The sequence below is a fragment of the Trichechus manatus genome, unplaced genomic scaffold (assembly GCF_000243295.1).
Source record: "Trichechus manatus latirostris isolate Lorelei unplaced genomic scaffold, TriManLat1.0 scaffold00089, whole genome shotgun sequence".
NCBI lineage: Eukaryota > Metazoa > Chordata > Mammalia > Sirenia > Trichechidae > Trichechus > Trichechus manatus.
In genome coordinates, this window is record NW_004444025.1 from 4596775 (window position 1) to 4618368 (window position 21594).

The window sequence follows — 21594 nt, forward strand, 5'->3', positions numbered from 1 at the left end:
TTGATACATGAGACTAAATGGGCAGCTTCTGTCTGGAGGTGAGATGAGAAGTCAGAGAGGGTTAGGAGCTGGTTGAATGGACATGGGAAATCTGGGGTGGAGAGGAGGAGTGTGCTGTCACAGTATAGGGAGAGCAATTAGGGTCACATAACAATGTATGTATAAGTTTTTGTATTAGAAACTAACTTGAAGTGTAAACTTTGACTTAAACTACAACAATAAACAAAATTTATACACACACACAAACCAAAAAAATACTGAGGGATCTTAGATATTCGTTGGAGTCTTAAAATACGAATTCCTTGTTGGTTTGCCAAGGATGACTATAAATAGAACTCTGAATTTTTACCTCTTCTGAGCCCTCATGAATAACTTTGAATCCTTTTGTCCATGTACTACAATGTGATCTAGAAAAACAAGTCACGTCTCATTGTTTTAAAGAAAATACTTAAACACTTCTATATGTAAAAAATGTCGTTTGGTAAGAAACTGAAAACAAAAAATGAGTTCATAGTCATTTTTATGTGTAGCCATGAAATAACATGCATTTACTTTATATTGTAACTTAAGAAATAAGATGTTTTTATGTAATTGTGGTATTGTCAAATATCTTTACTTTAGAGCTTTACCTTTGGAATTTTGATGTAAAAGGTAGAAAATAGGTAATAAAAAGCAATTTATGAGGAATTGATCTTCATAAGTTTGAGTCAGTTTATTTTCTAATAGCTTTTGTACATACCTCTGAGGCAATTATAATAGGTAACATTTGTGTGGTTCAGCTTTTCTGTTAATGTTTATTTTTAATGTCTAAGAAAATGTATATTTAAAACAAAACAAAATGAGCTATGCAGAGCTTAATTTGGTCTGTAAATATAGTGACTTATCTTTAGAAATCTCTGAGAAGCCTAATAATTTGACATGTAAGTCTAATGATTTCTTTTTCTTTCATACAGGATCTGGAAATAGTGTATTCCTATTTACATGGTATGGAAGCCTTATCAAACTTGAGGGAGCATCAACTTAGGTATGTCATTTTAAGATTGATTTAATAAGAGGATATTCAAATTTTATATGATCATTTATTATAGTTAAGAAGTAGACTTAAAGATAAAGCTTATTTATGAAAACTGTACCTGATGTAGCCCTTATACTTGGCTTTTTATGGTTTTTACAAAATTGAATTAAATTTTATCCACACAATAAATTTTTTACATTTCTGCCATAGTAATTAACTGTCTCTCTCACGCACGTGCACACACACACACACATTCACACACTTACACATACCCAAAGTAGTAAACTCTACTTGGTGAATATATACCAAAACCAAAAATAGCTAAACTCATTGTTGTTGAGTCGATTCTGACTCATGGCAGTCCCATGTTTTAAGAGTAGAACTGCTCCATGGGGTTTTCAATGGCTGTAATCCTACTCTGGAAACCCTGGTGGCATAGTGTTTAAGAGCTATGGCTGCTAACCAAAGGGTTGGCAGTTCGAACCCACCAGGTGCTCCTTGGAAACTCCGTGGGGCAGTTGGGTCGCTATGAGTCGGAATCGACTCGATAGCAGTGGGTTTGGTTTTTTGGGTTTGAATCCTACTCAGCACTCTGATGCATTAGAAACTGGAATGTTTTAACTGTTCAAAGAATGATTAGGTTTATTATTTTAGAATGTTCTAGGTATTTGTATGGAATACATTTATTACGTTAAGTAGACTGCCCTTTTCTGGGAAACACAGTTTATATCATAGCTTTTTTTATATGGTCTGCTCATATAAAAATCTTATCACTTTTTTTGTACAATGATAGAGTAACTTTATTTAAGGTTATTTCGGCTTTATAATAAAAAGAACAAAAATATCTTGTATAATGCAGTGACTTTTCCTTAACTGGAACGGAAAGGAAAGGACTCTGGGAGGATGGAGTACATATAAACAAAAACTAGAATCTAATGGGAAGGTTTTGTTTAAGAAAGTTTGCTTCCTCCATGCCCAGCTAGTAGAGATGCCAGCAATTGTTGGGAAAGGAATGTTTCCCTGTATATTTTCCCTTCACTCTTTAAATACTCATTAATTTGTGAGCATGTCAGTTTTATATTTAGTTGTTAATTGAAAAAAGTGTCAGAAGGATTGAGTACTTCTAAAGTTAAATTATTAATGAAAATCATTTAAATTAGATTGCAGGTTAAGTGTTTAAAAATACAGTGCAGTTTTATTGGAAGGGGCAAAACCACTGGGATTTTAGAATATGGCTCAAAGCAGAAATAATTTTTAAAGTGTGTAACTTTTCTGTGTATTAGAAATAGTCACTTCTGTATGACAAATTTCCTAAAGAGAAATCATATTAAAACGATCTACTTCAATGGAATTCACTTCATTCCCAAATAAAATGTCATGTTCCCAAGGTACATATATTCATACATATACACTTGTGGATAATATTTAGATATATTGATTATGTATGTCTATAGTACACAGGTAGTTATAAATTATTTCAATAATGGAAATTCTGTGCAATAGAAAAAAGAAAATTTTAATATTTCTTGTGGAAATTTTCAAAATTACAGAAGTAGCAATAGTAATACAATGAACTCCCCTATATCCCTTAGCCAGCTTCAGAACTATCAACTTTCTGCCATTCCAAAGGTAATTTTTGGTTAGGAATAATGAATTCAAATGTATGATATAGTCTGTTTATACTTTAGTCTATTTTCGAGCCTTACACAGTTTTGTTTGCTGGTATGAACTTACAAGAAGGGCCTTTAGGATGTTCACATTATTGTAGCTGTGTTGAAAAGTCATTTGTTTCTCTCATTTATGGAAAAAAACCAGCTTTAACTGACTTATCTCCAGTTAGAACAAGGTCAGGATACCTAAATGAATAATAAAAAAGGAGATGCAGATAAGCCCAGTGACTTGGACAGACTGGTTTATAATTTTACCATTTCTGGGAAAAATACATCTCATTTAGATAAGTTATTTTTCTTGAATTTTACAAATGAAAGTTTTACCCCTGGGAATAAAAACAGTCAGTTCAGAAATCCACATATACAGTTTTCCTCTGTTGTGGTCGGGGGGAAAGCCAAATGCACATAATCAAGATTTTCCAAGTCTCTTTATTCCATATTGGACAACAGAGCAAAATTCCCCTCTTCTAGAGGGGAAGAGGCATTATCTTCTTTGAAGGCTTCAGTTTTGCCTTGTGGCTTATCCATGTATAAGCAATATGTTGATTCTGAGCTGTTAAAATAGATGTCAGTACATTACTATAAGGTCACGCACTTGGTGCAATGTAAAGGTTTGCAGATCTGTACTTCAGAACTGTATTATTTTTTCAGCACAACTTTTATTTTTTTCTGAGGTTTGCCCCTTTAATCCATGTAAAGTAGAAGCAGCATGCTTGTTCAGGGATAATGTAGTTAGGAGCTGAGGCTAAATATCTGTAAAAAGCGGAGTAGGGCCATTTAATGTTGGAATCAACAGCCTGCTGAACTATATATATTATTCAGCTTTACGGCCGAATGTAAATAGTATGATGTAGGTGCCTTTTGATCATTAAAAATGAACTAAATTAGGGTTAGTGTACTCTGTTTAGGAATTCAAGGAAGAACAATATGCTTTCCCTAATAATGTTTAAAGAAAAAAACATTTTGTTACTTTGTTTCTTTAGACCATAGTTATATCAAAGATTTTATTCTGGTAAAACCTGATGACACCCGTTAAATTTATTTATTCAGCCAGCACGTATTAGTCGAGTCCCTGCTATGTGCTAGACACTGATGTAGGCAGTGGGGATTGAGCAGTGAGGTAGACCTCCCTCCTGCCATCCTGGAGCTTATTATGTTCCTAGGGAGGCAGACAAGGCCTAGGTAAATGGATCAGTGTTGTTTCATTCAAGTGTTGGTATGTCGAGCATGGGTAGGCATGGGCTAAGGGGATGAGAAAATGGAGATGGAGTTTGTAGACAACTCCGAAAGGAGGTGTTCTGTATCAGAAAAGCAAAATGCGGATAATAGCTGGAGGGCGATGTGGGGCCGGGATGGGTGGTACTAAAATGTGTTTATGTACTGGTAGAGGTGATCCAGTAGAGGAGGAGGAATAGGTGATGGTGCAGGGGGAGGAGATGAGCTCCCAGGAATGGAGGGACTTATGTAAAAGAGGCACCAGAGCCAGGTTAGAAGAAAAGAGGGTGGGGCAAAGACCCTTTTTCCAGGATAGCAGGAAACAAAGCTGACCTGTTACTTCAGACCTAGACACCCTGGGTGTCGGCTGCTAACTGAAAAGGTTGAGTTCATTCAGAGGTGTCTCGGAAGAAAGGCCTGCTTCTGAAAAAATATGAGCCACGATTCTACTCTGACACACATGGGTCGCCATGGGTCGCAATCACCTTGATGACAAGTAGCTTTGGTTTATTTTTAGACTCATTGCTGTGAGTGTCATCATTTCCTGTTAAGGATTGGTTTGATTCAGTCTGTTAAAGAAAACAGCATGTTTACTTGTGTGAATTCAGGATCTAATGCTGCCTCCTGGAATTAACATACTCAGTTGGGATATTCTGAGTTCTGTACAAGGGATGGAGAGAGTAAGAGGCTATAGTAGGACGGTGGGGGTGGGAAGTGCGGGTAGAAAAGAACATTTTCAAGTGAAATATCAAGAGTATGTGGCTTTGTTGGATTTAGCGAACAGAGGAAAGGGTGGCTCTGAGTTGATTTCCATGTTTCACACCGATTGAAGAATAGTGACCTCATTGACTGAAATGGAAGCTCTGTTAAAATAATGTTTACAACTAGTCTTTTTTGTTTACGAGCTCCTTCATAAGAAGGAGTGATTATTCTTTGTTTTGCATTTCTGTTTGGGAAATTTTATTTGGGCTTAATATAATAACGTGCTTCTTGAAGATGCTGTTCTTGAGATAATCTTGAATATTTAAACATTTATTCATATTTTTCACAGTTTCATAATTTTTTCTTCAGGGATGAATCAGCTGAAATAACAAATCTTGACGCTTATAAAGTCTTCACTTGGTCGTTAGTCACAAAGAAAGACTGAGTTAATAAAAGCCTACTTTTGTCTAAAATTCCATACTGTTCAGTAGCATTAATGTCAGACTGAGAATGATGTTATCACTTTTAAAATTGTTAGGTTTTCCTTTCTAACTGTTGGGTTCCTTCTCATTCTCTTTTTAACTTAATTTATTCACATGTAGTTAACAAAGCATAAAATATATACAGTTTTGGTCCCCATAAAATAAACATAGCAAAGGCGACATCTCGGTGTTTTCTTTATTAGCACCTCCTTACTAGATTTTATTTTTTTAATTTGATCTTGTTCACACAGGCACCAAAAATATTTATCAGAAATATTTAACTTGAGACTAGTAAATGATTACGACGAACCAAATAAAGAAACTTTAACATTCTAGACTACATGGCTTATTTAAAAATTTAAACTAGTAAGATGTTATTTAACAATAGATGTTGAACTCCTGTCTTTATTTCTTTACAGGTTAATGTGTGAAACTGTGAGATACGAAAGACACGAAGCCAATGAAGTCTTGTACTAGTAAGTGCTTCTTTTGTAGAGTGTATAGTGCAGTGAGATACGTAGTTTCCTGAGGTATGAAAGGAGCATTATTAGTAGCTCGCTGAGTCAGGCTGACCTTGTTTTTGCAGTAGAAATATGAAACATTTCAGCCGTTTACTGTCATAAAGTAAAAGTCGACAGTGCTTTACGGATGACTTCACATCTGTATCTGTATCTGAGCTCTCACTCGGGGCTCAGGGATTTTGTTTGCATGGACGCTAAACTGCCCACATCTCTTGGGGCATGGTTTCTTCTTTAAATAACGTGGATATTCACCTCCAGATGTATAACATATTCCTTAAAAAAATAACAATTGATTTTGTCTAAGGAATATGATAAATATATAGTACATGAACGTTGGTGTATTAGGGATGTATAAACTACGGCTTATTAGACATTATTTTGTTAATGATGTTTGTCATGAGTGACTGGTATGTTGACTTTCTTCATAGTTTACTACTTTCCACATTATAGGGAATATTGAAGGAAATAAAATGTATATTCTGTCCCCAAGGGTAGGATATCTGTTGGAGGAAGTAGATGTAAAAGGGAAACAATAGCAGCAAAAAACCCTAACAAAGAAAAGTAACTCTGAAAATCTGTATGTGAACTAGGGACCCAGAAACACAAGGAAGTGGCCCTTTACCTAGGTCTCACAGGTGTGTCCAGTGGTCTAAGGAGACTTTCTGAGCAGAGGAGTGGGATGGCAGAGAGGTGAAGGGGTCTGACCTGACGCTTTGAACCCTATGGCAGGGTTAGTGCTGCTGGCATGTGGTGTGGGTCAGAGTGATGGAACAAGGGAAAGGCAGGCTACAGTGGTAATTGCTTGTGAATGTGTTGCTAAAAATGTTTGTCTTAATTCTTCAGACAACTAGAAATGAGTTTTTTCCCACTTAAATAACATTTTATTATGGAAAGTTGTGTTGTAAAGGTGCCGTCGCGTTGGTTCCAGCTTATAGCGACCCTGTGTATGACCGAACGAAAATTGTAAACATACACAGAATTAGAGACAGTAGTATAATGGACTCCCCTGTACTCATCATGGGGCCCTGGTGGCGCAGTGGTTAAGAGCTCGGCTGCTAACCAGAAGGTTGGCAGTTCAAGTCTGCCATGCGCTCCTTGGAAACCCACCCTCTGGGCCAGTTCCGCTCTGTCCTGTAGGGTCGCTGTGAGTCAGAACCAACTCAATGGCAGTGGTTGTTTTTACAGGTGTTCATCGTCCAGATTGTCCAGTTGTGGCCAGTTACGTTGCTTCTCTCGTTCCCTCCTCCCAATTCCAAATAGATTATTTTGATGAAAACCCCAGACATTATATCAGTTCATTCATAATTATTTAGATATATATCTTTAAAATGTAAAGACTTAAAAACATAATGTAACCACGATATTATCATCCAAACTTAAAAGAAATTCTTCAGTATCATTAAAATATTCAAATTTCTTTGTCTCAAAAACATTTCCTTTGTTTTGCAGTTTGTTGATTTGAGTCAAGATCTAAATAAGGTCCATCCATTGTGATTGGCTGACATGTTTCTTGAGTCTCTTTTCATCTGTAGCTTGGTGGCCAGTTTCCAAGCAAGGAAATGACGTGACTGAGTTTCCCCAGCATCACCCATTGCCTCGAAGGTAGTGAGCAACGAAGGGTGGATTGGATTGAGGATGGGCAGGGAGATGAGTTAGGAGACATTTTTGATAATCAGATGTTAAGTGCTTGAACGTACGGCACATACTAAAGGGCTGGAAAGTGAGGGAAGGATTTTAGAGGAAGATATAGGGGATAGAATCTCGGATGATTCTTAGGTTATAATTTCTGAAACTGTGATGTCTACAAGCTACTTAGCAGACCTTTGTAACTGTCCCCTCAGAGCTTAAACTAGCATATATCAAACGTGAAAGAGAAGTCAACAGCCAAGACATAAATGATCCTGTGAAAACTAACGACATGTAATGAGCACTCCTGTGTTCTGCATCCTCTAATAAGTGCTTTACGTGCAGTAACATGTGTAGTCATCATAGCTGTAGGTCTTAGCATCATCCCAGTTTAACACGTGAAGGAACGGAGCCTTTGGGAGGGTAAGGAATTTGCCCAAGGTCCCACTGCTCTCACTGCCTGCACGGGAGCCCAGGCGTTGGGATTCTGCAGCCCAGTCACCAGTGCTTCTCAGCCTTTTTCATGTTATTAAAAAAAACCAAACCAAACCCATGGCCGTCGAGTTGATTCTGGCTCGTAGCGACCCTGTAGGACAGAGTAGAACTGCCGGCCTAGAGTTTCCAAGGAACGCCTGGTGGATTTGAACGGCCGATCTTTTGGTTAGCAGCCATAGCACTTAACCACTGGGCCACCAGGGTTTCCATTTCATGTTATGGCCCCATAAAAATGATGATATTTGTATACATGCTGGAAGAAGCACACCATCGCTCACTGCCCCTGGTCTTCCTGAAGGGTGGTGGCGGCACTGAAACCCGCTAGCAGCTCTGCCTGCACTCTCCTGCCCTGCCTGCACTGTCTTGCTTCAAAATGAAGATAGATCACAGTGCCGTTATGTCTTTAAACGTACTTATTTTAGTTTTTGATTTTTTTTTTAAAGTCACTTTAGAAGTTGACTAAGAGCTGTGCTGATAATGCAGAGCCACGTCTTAAGACAATCCTGAACTGAATGCATTTGACTTGGTAGCTGGGGTTTGGAGTCGACTGTAGCAATTGCTCATATTTAACTAGTTGGAATTAGGGGACGGTGTCAGTTAGCAGTGGAGACTCTGTGGATATTTAATAGATCATGGGTGCATGACACCAAAAATTCACAAACGTCTGTAGAGTCACTTTATCGGATTCCTAGTATTCTCTCGGTCTTGTGATGGAGGATAATTGAAGCCCTTTCTTCGGTGATCCTTAAACAGACATATTCTGGTCTTACCAGTTGGTGTAAGTGCAACGTTGTGGTGTGTAAATCTGTGATAACACTACCCCACTTTTGGACCTGCTGTCCTTACCTCATAGGGAAATGACCTGTCCGTTCTTGCTTTCTGGAGCTTAGTTGAAAGTACATATGTAGACAGAATATCAAAGACTTCCGTTTTATGATCAAGAGATGAGTGGTTATTTTCCTTAACTAAGTCTGTGTGCCAGTGACGTCTGTGATTCTAATCATTTCACCAGGTAAATACAGTCATCTTTTGATCCACCTCTGTACCTCATTTTTCTCATCTATAAAATGGAAAGAATGGAACTGACTCTACCGGGTTGGCGTGCGAATAAAATGGAGTAATATGTACCAAGTGCTTAGAGCGGTGCGTACGTACAGGAATGTCAGCTGCTGATGTCGTTATCATCATCATCGTCGTTTTGGTCCCTTACACTTTGGTCTCCCATGTTTTTAGACGCGTTAAACACTTGTTGGGAAGGAATAACGATAGTGATGCTCTAACTTTCACGCTGTCATAGTTTAACATAAACCGACATGATGATAAAAGTGCTGTTTTAAGCTCGTATTTACGTTTGGAGGAGAGTTGTGGTTCTGATAAAATTTAATCTAAAAAGATTTGGAATTGCCCGCTTAGGATCTAGTTGTGTTCATTTGTAGTAGGAAGTTAGATGAACTTACTTGAACTTAATACATTGGACAAGTATATCAGTTAATTTCTGCTTTTCTTTTATTAGTTATTTGCCATATGCCAGGTATTTTGTTGGCTTGGGAATACTAAGAAGGATAATAGAAATTCCTAGCCCGAGGGATCTTAATTTAGAGATATCTTTATTTAAGAATTTAATCTGAAATGAGACAAACATGTTTATAAAATCACCGGGTAAATAATAGTAAAAAATACCATCCATAAGCAGCAGAGTCTCCATTTGGGAATTTGTTCTTTTGAGAAGTTCTTAGTCCCTGGAGGGATCTCATAGTGCAACATGGAAGTGGGGTTTTTAAAGCTGTCAGTTCAGCTTCAGTTATTTTTTAATGACCAGCCAGCCTCACTTTCAGTTTAATAAGTAGTTACATTGAAAGTGCTAGAAACCCGTAGATCAGAAATTCAGCACAGACAAACCCACTCTCTCAGTACCTGTAGCTCTGTATCTCAATGCCATTTTCCTACATGTGTCTCTGACCAAATGCTGGGTATCTGAGTGAGTGCTGGGCGTCTGAATGAGTGCTGGGCGTCTGAGTGAATGCTGGGCGTCTGAGTGAGTGCTGGGTATCTGAGTGAGTGCTGGGCGTCTGAGTGAGTGCTGGGCGTCTGTCTGAATGCTGGGCGTCTGAGTGAGTGCTGGGCGTCTGAGTGAATGCTGGGTATCTGAGTGAGTGCTGGGCGTCTGAGTGAGTGCTGGGCATCTGTCTGAATGCTGGGCGTCCCTGAGTGAGTGCTAGGCGTCTGAGTGAGTGCTGGGCGTCTGAGTGAGTGCTGAGCATCTGAGTGAATGCTGGGTATCTGTCTGAATGCTGGGTATCCGACCGAATGCTGAGCATCCAAGGGTCTGCACAGCACTTTGTTACGGAGGACATTGCTCCTCCATAAAAGAGGTGCGTCGACCTGTTGAATCTTTTAAAGCGTTTTCATTTAAATCTGTAAATGTGCATTTTAGAACTTCAAGCCTCAGCTGAGCCCTCATTGCTTTTTAGCAGTCTTTTCGCTTGTTGACTTGGTTGTCTGTCCTCATGGCAGCTATGACACATCATCTCTTCTCTCCGCAAGGCACTTACCCACTGCTGTCCTCTTCATGTCTCCCATATCGCGTCCAGCTGACACTGCCTCAGGCTTTGCTCTCTGTTCTCAGACACCCCAATTTATCTGTAGCTGCATTTGCCTCTTGTCTCCCTCATGCCATCAGGAGGAAACCCATTGCCGTCGGGTCAATTCTGACTCATAGCGATCCTGTAGGACAGAGTAGAACTGCTCTATAGGGTTTCCAAGGAGCGACTGATGGATTGGAACTGCTGACCTTCTGCTCTATAGGGTTTCCAGGGAGCGGCTGATGGATTGGAACTGCTGACCTTCTGCTCTGTAGGGTTTCCAGGGAGCAGCTGGTGGATTGGAACTGCTGACCTTCTGGTTAGCAGCCGAGCTCTTAACCACTATGCCACCAGGAAGAAGAGATGCCTTTTTTTTCCTGTACAATGCAGATTCTTTGACCTGTATTCCCCCAGAATCCTAGATATTCTTTGTTCTTTCTGTTATTGATTTCTAGTTTTTTAGCATTATGATATGAGTAGAGACTTTGTATTATTTCTGTGTTTTTGAATTTATTGAGAGTTGCTTTGTGGCCTGAAATATGGTCTGTTCTGGAGACTGATCCATGTGCATTGGAGAAGAACGTGTGCTGTGCTGCCGTTGGGTGGTGTGATCTGTACATGTCTGCGAGGTTGAGTTGGTTGATTGTGGCGTTTAGATCTTCTGTATCTTTGTTGGATTTCTTTCTCGTTGTTCTGTCCATCATCCAAAGTGGTGTTTTAAAAGTCTCCTACTATTATTGTAGAACTGTTTCTCTTGTAAATTCTGTTAGAGTTTGTTTTATGTATTTTGAAGCTCCGTCATTGGGTGTGTAAATATTTATTATGGTTATGTCCTCTTGGTGGATTGACCCTTTAATCAATATGTAATGCACTTCTTTGTCTTTTATAATGGATTTTGACTTATAGTCTATTTTATCAGATTATTATTGCCAGTCCTGCTCTCTTTTGGATACTGTTTGCTTGATACATTTTCTTCCATCCTTTGATTTTTAACCTTCTTGGTGTCTCAGATGTGTCTCTTGTAGGCAACATATTGATAAGTCATGTGTTTTAAATCTATTCTGGTACTCTCTGTCTCTTGACTGGTGCATTTAAACTGTTTACATTCCGTGTGGTTATTGATAGGTGTGAATTTACTGCTACCATTTTGTTATGCTTTTCTTTTTTTTTTTTTTGTGGTGTTAATGGTTTCTTTGCTTAATTTTCTGTGCTGAATTCTTTTTGTTTATGGACCTTTTTTATGCGTCCTTATTATTGATTTTGTGTTTGCTGAGTCTTTTTGATTTTCTTCTTCTTTATTTTGATGATTAGATTTATTTTCTTTGTAGTTATTCTGAAATTTACCTGTATCTTCCTAAGTTTAAAACAGTCTGTTTTATCTTTTTTTTTTTTTAATTTTATCGTGCTGTAGGTGAAAGTTTACAGCGCAAATGAGTTTTTCATTCAAAAGTTGATAGATTGTTTTGTGACATTGGTTGCGATCCCAGCAATGTGTCCGCTCTCTCCCTCTTTCCCTTTACACCACAGGTTCCTTGTGTCCATTTGTCCAGGTTTCCTGTCCCTTCCTGCCTTCTCTTCTTTGCTTCTGGACAGGTGTTGCCCATTGGTCTCATGACTGAACTAAGAAGCACGTTCCTCACTTGTGTCATTGTTTGTTTTATAGGCCTGTCTAATCTTTGGCTGAAAGGTGGACTTCGGGAGTGGCTTCAGTTCTGAGTGAGCAGGGTGTTCAGGAACCATAGTCTAGGGGGTTCCTCCAGTGTCTGTCAGACCAGTAAGTCTGGTCTTTTTTTTTTTTTTTGTAAATTTGAGTTTTCTGCATTTTTCTCCTGCTCTGTTTGGATCCCTCTATTGTGACCCCTGTCAGAGTGGTCAGTGGTGGTAGCCGGGCACCATCTAGTTGTTCTGGACTCAGGCTGATGGAGGCTGTAGTTCATGTGGTCCCTTAGTCCTTTGGACTAGTATTTTCCTATATCTTTGGTTTTTTTAATTCTCCTTTGTGCTGGGTGGAGTGGAACCAATCAATGTATCTTAGGTGGTCACTCAGAATCTTTTAAGAACTACCCCCCACTCCCCAACACTGCTCACCAAAGTAGGAGGTAGAGCGTTTTCTTTATGAACTATGCTATGCCAGTTGACCTAGATGTTCCCCGAGACCAGGGCCTCCTGCCCTCAGCCCCAGTAACTCAGTGCCTCAAGGTGTTTGGATGTGTTTAGGAAGCTGCTATGATTTTACCTTGGCCAGGTCGTGCTGACTTCCCCTATACTGTGTGTTGTCTTTACCTTCATCAAAGTTAACATTTGTCTGCTATCTAGTTAGTGTTCTCCCTTCCTCTCCCCTCCCTCGTAACCATCAAAGATTGTATTTTTCTGTGTGTAAACCTTTCTTGGGTTTTTTAAATAGTGATCTCTAACAGTATTTGTCCTTTTGTGATTGACTTATTTCACTCAGCGTAATGCCCTCCAGATTCATCCATGTTGTGAGATGTTTCATGGATTCATCATTGTTCTTTATCATTGCATAGTACTCCATTGTGTGTATGTACCATAATTTGTTGATCCATCCATCTATTGATGGACACTTAGGTTATTTCCATCTTTTTGCTGTTGTGAATAATGCTGCAGTGAACATGGGTGTGCATATGTCTATTCGTGTGATGGCTCTTATTTCTCTAGGATATATTCCAAGGAGTGGGATTGCTGGATCGCATGGTATTTCTATTTCTGGCTTTTTAAGGAGGTTCCATATCATTTAAAAAGCTGTATTTTTAAAAAATGTTGTCTCCTTCCCATATGTTCTTCTACCAGTCTTCTGCATAGATATGAGTTGATCATCATTTAAGTTGAGTGATGGGTCAGCGGGGATTCAGTATAAAATTCTGTCTACTTAATATATATGTTTAAAAGTTTTCATAGTAAAAAAGTTTATAAAAAAGAAAATTAGGAATGTCTGTTGTTTAAAGAACAATGTTGTTGTTGTTAGGTGCATTTTGGTTCCAGCTCATAGCAACCCTGTGTACAACAGAATGAAACACTGCCCAGTCTTGCACCATCCCCACAGTCATTGCTGTGTTTGAGCCCACTGTTGCAGCCCGTGTCAGTCCATCTTGTTGAGGGTCTTCCTCTTTATCACTGACCCTCTACCAAGCATGATGTCCTTCTCCGGGGACTGGTCCCTCCTGATATCATGTCCAAAGTATGTAAGACAAAGCCTCTCCATCCTCTCTTCTAAGGAGTATTCTGGCTGTACTTTCTCCAAGACAGATTTGTTGGTTCTTCTGGCAGTCCATGGTACGTTCAGTATTCTCTGCCAACACCATAGTTCAAAGACATCAATTCTTCTTCGATCTCCTTATTCATTGTTTAGGTTTCACATGCATATGAGGTGATTGAAAAATACCTTTGCTTGGATTAGGCATGCCTTAGTCCTCAAGTGACATTTTTGCTTTTTCACACTTTCAAGAGATCTTTTGTAGCAGATTTTCCCAATGCAGTACGTCATTTGATTTCTTGACTTCTGCTTCCGTGGCTGTTAATTGTGGATCCAAGTAAAATGAAATCCTTGACAACGTCAGTCATTTCTCCACTTATCATGATGGTGCTTATTGGTCCAGTTGTGAGGAAAATAGTATGAAAATATAAAAATCGTGATGAAAAATTATGTAAAAAATTGTGAAACCTAAGATTTTTCATTTATTTGAAAAAGTGGTATCTTTAAAAACTTAACCTTTCCATGGAGTTGCAGTAGCAGGGTGTTCAGACACCAAGCCTTATGTATTATGATGTAGATGTGCACAGTATATAGATATGAAAGTTAAAGTGTGCGTATACCTACACACACACACACTCACATATATACACACGTAGGAAGGGTTGTTTTATGTACATGTGGTGATATTTCCTATTACCCTTTAAGTTAAAAAAAAAACAACTTTATTTTTAAAATTGTGACCTGAAGAGTATTTAAGTAAGAACTTTTAAAAGTGTAATTAGTCTATAAATTACATGAGGGACTGTGTTTATGTTTCACATTTGTATTTACCATGCTTAGCATAGAAATTTGCATTTAGTCCATTCTCTGTTGTTAGTTCTTGATTTTTATTGTTATTTCAAAGTAAGATACCCTTTTGATAGATCTCCAAATAAAGATATTCATTACGGCCTAACTGCCTAATGAAACAGTTGACCACATATCATTAGGTGTTAAATTATTTGTATTATTTGTTTTATAAAACTACTTAGTGAATAAAAAACATGAAGTCCTCTTAAATAGTGGTATGTAAAGTAATTTGCAGTATATAAATATTGCTTATTTTATATACTGTCTGATAAATTGCATCGACGGGTTAGGGTGCTTTAAACTCCGCAGGTTGCGAGATGCCTTTCGTAGCAGAGTTAGGTAGATTTGACTTTGGATTGGGCTCTGTCTCTGGCCTTGCACAGTTAACTTTGACTTTTCTGAGCCCTGGGTTTCTCCAGATGAGGAATGAGTTTGTCGTGAGGATGAAATTGTAGTACACAATTTACAAAGACACAAAAATTTTAAATTAATCTCTGACCCATTTAGCAGTTTTCAAAATTGTCAATTTTTCTGGTTTGGCTCTCCTTTAAATTGGATAAATTGTTTCTTGAATCTTGGATATATCAGGTTAGGTTGATCTTTGATTGATATATTGTAATAAATATGTAATTTGTATTGGTATTTTTTTCTTACATTTTAAAAAAAGTTTTTTTGAATAACTACGTAACTCTCAGTGCATTATTCCTGCATTTCATTTTTTAAAAGTTTACTATAAGTTTAAGAATGATTGCGTCAGTGAACCTGCAGAATTTCTAACTTTACCAGTTCTTTAATAGTTTATATTGAGCATGCTGTTGGTTAAGTGCTATGGCTGCTAACCAAAAGGTTGGCAGTTTGAATCCACGAGGCACTCCTTGGAAACTCTATGGGGCAGTTCTGCTCTGTCCTGTAGGGTCACTATGAGTCGCAGTCGACTGGACGGCAGTGGGTTTTTTTTGGTTCTGTTGGGTAAGTGAATTATCAGTTTTTTAAAAGTTGGATATTTACTACAGCTCATATTTTTAAAATAAAGCTCAAGTGCCTTTAATATTTTCATCAATTTTCAGAAATCTTACTTTTTTGATTTATCCTATTTGTTAGTACATAGCCCCTGTAATTGAGTCATTACTGATTGGGGAATAAAGATTTTCTGAAAAACTTAGTGTTAAAATAGCACTCCCCCGCCAAGAAGTCTTAATTATAAAAGTGAAGTAATTTTCTTACAGTTCAGAACTTTTAGGAAAAGGAAAAAAAGTTATTCTCTGCTTTTTAAAAGTGTTACTTGTTTTCATAACTGTAGGCATTTATATAAAATTAAATATTACGAAGTATCTATTTTTATAGTATTGTTGTTCTGAAGGTTAAAATGTAAATGCCAAAACCTTTAAGTTTTGGTAGAACTCTTTCTAAAATAAGTTATACACTTCATGCTTTAGTACAAGCGGTGTGTGTACTTGGCATTTCTTTTGACCTGGCTCCATTGTTAAGGTTGCCTACTGTCCTACGCCGCCTGCCTTCATTTATCTGGTCTGCTTGCTTTGTGCCGTTGGCCATAGAAAAATAAATTATACAGATCGTTGTGTCTTTTAGCTTATAACTTAGAGCTCTGTCAGAGGAGCAGAAATACAAATAGCTATTAAACTGCTGTAAATCCAGTAATAGAAGTGATGTAATGTATTTGTGAAAAAGATTAAAATTTCTGTGTATCTGCAAAGCCATCTGCATATTGGAAGGTGGCCATTGTTGCAACTTCTTTCTTTAAGCCATGGAACACTTTGTTCATATGAAATCCTACTCAGCTCAAGAAGCAGTTGGATTAATCTTGAAAACAGGGCCTGGAGAGCGTAAAGTCCCAAAGGGCTTTGCCAGGTACTCAACCTGGACTATCTGCGGACTCCAAAAAAGGGATAAATTGTTTCAAATAAGCAAAGTTGTTTTTATTTTTTTAAATTTTAGGATAATCGTATGTTTTGGGGGTTTTCAGGGATAATCACATATTTTAGTGTACATGTGTAAGCCAGTCAGAAAGGTATAACAGCAGTACAGGTGAGGAAAGATGAGGCCCTGAACTTCAACCAAGGGCTTCAATGAAGAGATAGGTCCTTGAGAGAAGAGCCCACAGAACGTGAAGCTCGGTTGTGTAGAGGGAGAAGCTGCCTAGGAAGACTTGCTGTTTTCTGGTATATTTGTTTGGCTGATGTTGCTGAGGCAGTAGATACAGGGGAAGAAACAGGTGTTTTTCTATTTTTGGTCACTGGTGGCTGGCCCTCTGGGATTCTTTGCTGGTTATCTCCACTTAGATTTTGGAACCTTTGTTGGTCTTCATTTTATTTCCCTTTCTAGTTTTTTAGCTCAAAATATGGGCCTGTAGACCCAGGTGGTAAGAATCCTGTCTCTGTTTCTCCCAGACTCCCAACAGTTTTGTCCGTTAAACATGGTTCTCTGTGGCGTAATATCCTGACTAGTATAACGCGCCCTTTCTTTCTGAAATACTGGATTTTTGATGCTGTCTTGTTCTCGGTTGTACCTAATCGGTCTGTGATGGCTGTATCGCCAGCTCCTCCTGACGGGGCTCCTGACCTGTTTCCGCGTGTTTCACCAGTGCTCACGGCCATCTGCTCTCACGCACCGTGTGATTGCCGTCTCTGGGCGTCCTTGTGCTCTAAGGCCCTTGTCAATGTCGCCCACGGGAAAGGTTGTACAGGAGCTTCCTCCCTCCTCTGGGTCACTTCCGGTTTGTGCCAATGCCCTCTTCTTGCCACGTTCTGTCAGAATAATTTTGGAGAACGTTAACTGTCTCAAATTATGTGAATTTTATGCGGTCACCGTTATTTCAGTTTTTGTTTGTTACCTTCTCTCCAAAAGACTTAGATGTGCGTTTGCAGTTGGCGGGCCTGTTTGAGGTGGATGGTATTAGGCTCAGTATCTTTGCCTCCAGCCACTTCCCTACTCCTTCCACTCCCGTTTGTCACAGCTCTTCTCTTTCCTTCTAGTCATTCATGGCCCCCCATGCCTTGATTGCCATCAGAACTTTTGGCTGGTTGGGCTCTACTTAAGCTTTTAAATTGTGTTAACAGCTGGATAGAGTAGCCTTTTTTACAGGTTGCTTTCTTGCTCTCTATAATTGCCTTTACTGATGTAATCAGTTTTCTTTTGATTTGTTAGCGTTATTCTTTAAGCATCAGCTTTGTTTCAGTGCACTTGTCAGCTTCAGCGGGATCACTTTTACTAGCTTCTTGCTTTAGAAATGGGGACGGGAGAGGCACACACGGCTCTTTCATGTGTAGACATCGCCACCTTGTGGACCTCTAGGATATTGCTCAGGAAGTTTGTAAGCCCGCCTTCGTTTTTCTGGTTACTTGTAAGTTGAAACGTACATCGTTGACTTCTGGATATTTTAATACCATATCTGAGTTGGTGTTTAGCCAATTAATTAATTCATTCATTAAGAAGATATCTGAGTGCCAACCACACGTTATGTAGTATATGTATATTGGGGGTACTGATGAGTTAGAGGAGTTTAAAAGCTAATGGAGAAAAACTCCAAAAATAAATAATTACGACACTGGCTGGTAACCTAAAGGTGGCAGTTCAAACCCACCAGCCTCTCCATGAGAGAAAGATGTAGCAGTCTGCTTCTGTAATGATTACAGTCTTGGAAACCTTATGGGGAAGTTCTCCTTTGTCCCGTAGGCTTGCTATGAGTCACAGTCAACTCAGTGGCAGTGGGTTTGGGTTTTTTGGTTTGGCAACTGCTTGATGTGAGCATGTATGAAGAGCTCTGGGGGCCCAGGGGGAGAGTGACTCACTTTGTTTGGAAGGTCCTGAAACACTTCTCAGAGGAGATGGTAGTTAACCTGGTGCTTGAAGGATGAGTAATGAGTTTACCAAATAGAAAGCTAGTATTTAGAAACGGGAAGAGCAAGTTTGTTCAAAGGCCCTGAGGCATGGGTAGGGAAAAGTATGGTGTGGCCGACCAAGGTGAGGTTTGCAGCAGGAGATACATTGGGATTAGAAGCAGAAGGTGAAGCTCAGACATGTTTGTAGGAAGAAGGGAGATGAAGAGAATTAGTACTTCTGTGCAGCTGGGACGCAAGGTACTTCATCTGCACTGTTCCATTAAGTCAGAGTAATTTGGTGAAGAAGGTGTTGATGCCCCCATTTTAGTCGAGGAACTGGAATTTCAGAGAATTTAACTTCAGGATCACATAGTATGAAAGAGTATACGTTCCGAAACTGTTGCTCTTTTCATGACACCATATTTTCCTTCATGTGCTATGCCAGAGGGGTTTCGACTTTGTCCTGCTAAAAGACCATGGGTTATAAACAGAAGTGTGTCATGATTTGATTTAACTGAGTGACTAATGTTAACGATTATCAGAAGTCACCGAAATTTGAACGTAAGGTTTATTCTGAGCAATGTTCTACAGGAATATGCATATAGGGAGACCATTTTGATTCCAGAAAAAGCAAATGGCTCAAAGAAGCTAGAGAACAATGAGGCTTATGAAGAGAAGCGGGAGAAGTATAGATGAACCATTGGTTAATCTTAACATGATTGATTGACCCTGCCTTCCCCCTTTACTGAGATCTACTGATATTAGTTTACTTCTGGCCTAAACCCGTTGCCATCAAGTCAATTCCAACTCATAGCGACCCTGTAGGACAGAGTAGAACTGCGCCATAGGGTTTCCAAGGCTGTAATCCTTTTATAGAAGAAGCAGACTGTTCAAACTGCTGACCTTTTGGTTGGCAGCCGAGTGCTTAACCACTGCGCCACCAGGGCTCCTTGCTACTTCTGGCCTGCCTGCTAATAATTTGACCCTCCACCCGCTCCCAGCCAAGAAATTTTTTGAGATTTAAATGAGGAGGTATTGGTGTGTGACTATCCTTTCTAGCAGGATGAGACAAGTTTATCTTGCTGTAGAGCAGTTTCTGGCAGGCTACTTAAGGTTAATATTTGGTTTCCTGGATAAGAAAAACCTTAAAATCAAAGTAAAATGTCAGTTATTTTCTTCTTCAGCACTAATAACTGAAATATATGCCCAGTTTCTGCTAGGTACAACACGTGTTTCCTGCCTTAAGAGATTAAGTGTAGTTGGAGAAAGATACCTCAGACATAAGAAATCATTAGAGAAAAATGAAAGCAGAATGAGATTAGGTGGGATAAGTATTTTGATTTGAATAATGGTGGGCGAGAAGATTTTATTGAAGGAGTAGGCTTTGCGCCATTCCCTTAAGGTAAGATGTGATGGAGAAGTTGGAGAGAGGTGAGAATGTTGAAGAAGAGATTGGCAGTTAAGAGAGAACAGACTGGAAGGCAGCCTGTCAGGAGTTGTGGGTTTATGTTGGGGACCAGTAGAGAATAAGATGGAAAGAGTGAGACCAGATTATGTGTTTGCCTCTCGCCCGTGATTCCAAGTCTAAATTTGACATTCCATTTTAGACTGGGAATAATGGGCAGTAGGATCCTACAGTTTTGATCGCTTCAGAGGCTTTCTGTCTGATGATACCAGAAGGTGAATTAATCACTTTGTGATGGTCTTCGTGGTTTTGTGTGTGTGTGTGTGTGTGTGTGTGTGTGTGTGTGTGAGTGTGGTTGTTTTTGAGCCTTTCAGAGTGCTTCGCCATACACCTAGGCTTTTGTTTTGTCCATTTTAGGATGAGATGTATTGAATCAAACCAATTGTCCATTGTAGTTCTTAGCTTGATCTAAAATTGTATGTATTTTCTAACTGTGCATTTTGGCTGATGAGAGAGACTTGCAGAAGTGCTGGTTTGGTATATGTACCTCTTTAATCTTCAGCTTTGTCTTTTGTTACCCATTACTGGTGGTGTAAGTCTTACATTATTTGAAAATGCTCAGGCAGGGTTAATTTTTCAACAGCCATTGAAGGGGCTTCTTAGCTCATGGTTTTAGAATAGAAAACAATTTATTTGAAAAAAATAAAATAGCACTGGTTAATAAGATACATGTAACTAATTACCTGAATATTGATAGTTTTAGTTCTATTTTACTGCCAGTTATTCCTATTGTGGCTTGATATTGAGAGTTTTTCTCAGGGTTTTTCAAAGTTGACAAACCCCATGTATAAAAATCAACTGGGCTTTTTTTTTTTTTAAGGGCGCTTTGGGTCACCCATTTACTGAACAGAAATGTGGGGGTTGGGTGGAATAGGTTGAGCCCGGGAACATGCATTTTTTTCTCATGTACTTCTTAGTGTTTTTATTTACCTTGGTCAAGGTGTGCTGACTTCACCCATATTTAGGATTTTCTTTCTCATCACTGAAAGTAACAAGTGTTTACTATCTAGAAAGTGATTCTCCCTCCTTCTCCCTCCCATCCCTAGTAACCATCAAAGAACTTTGCTTGCTGTGTATGTATCTGTCTTGACTTTTTATAATAGTGGGACCATATAATATTTTTCTTTTTGTGATTGACTTACTTCGCTCGGCATAATGTCCTGCAGATTCAGCTGTGTTATCAGATGTTTCGCAGACTGCTCATTATTCTTTATAGTTGCATAGTATTCCATTGTATGTATGTACCACAGTTTATTTATCCATTCATCCGTTGATGAGTACTTGGGTTGTTTCCATCTTTTTGCTATTGTTAATCATGCTGCAGTGAACATGGGTGTACATATGTCTATTTGTGTGAGAGCTCTTATTTCTGTAGGATGTATACCTGGGAGTGGGATTGCTGGATCATGAGGTATTTCTATTTCTAGCTTTTTGAGGAGGCACCATACTGTTTTACATAGTGTTGTGCCATTTTACAATCCCACCTGCGATGTCTAAGAGGCCAACCCCCCAAACCTCACCAGCATTTGTTGTTTTCTGGTTTTTTGATTGTAGAATTGACTCAACGGCAATGGGTTTGGTTTGGTTTTTTGATCATTGCCATTTTTGCAGAGGTGAGATGGTATCTCATTATAGTTTTGATTTGCATCTCTCTGATGGCTAATGATTGCCAATGTCTCTTCATATGTTTGTTGGCCACCTGAATGTCCTCTTTGGTGAAGTGTCTGTTCATGTCCTTTGCCCATTTTTTTGATTGGAGTGTCTTTTTGTTAGAGTTGTTGAAGTTTTCTATATATTTTAGAGATTAGACCCTTACCAGATATGTCCTTGCCAAAGATTTTTTTCCCAGTCTGTAGGTTCTCTTTTTACTCTTTTGGTAAAGTCATTTGATGAGCTTAAGTATTTAATTTTTAGTAGGTCCC

General features: G+C 38.9%; 1 protein-coding gene across 2 annotated transcripts in view; it reads left to right on the plus strand.

Moving 5' to 3' along the window:
• Positions 1-21594, plus strand: part of RAPGEF2 (Rap guanine nucleotide exchange factor 2) — a 314468-nt gene that overhangs the window by 90574 nt on the left and 202300 nt on the right. For both annotated transcript variants that reach the window (XM_023736619.1, XM_023736618.1), the window contains exons 2-3: positions 954-1024; positions 5504-5560. In XM_023736619.1, the coding sequence (XP_023592387.1) occupies positions 954-1024; positions 5504-5560 (128 nt within the window). The remainder of the gene's footprint in view (positions 1-953; positions 1025-5503; positions 5561-21594) is intronic.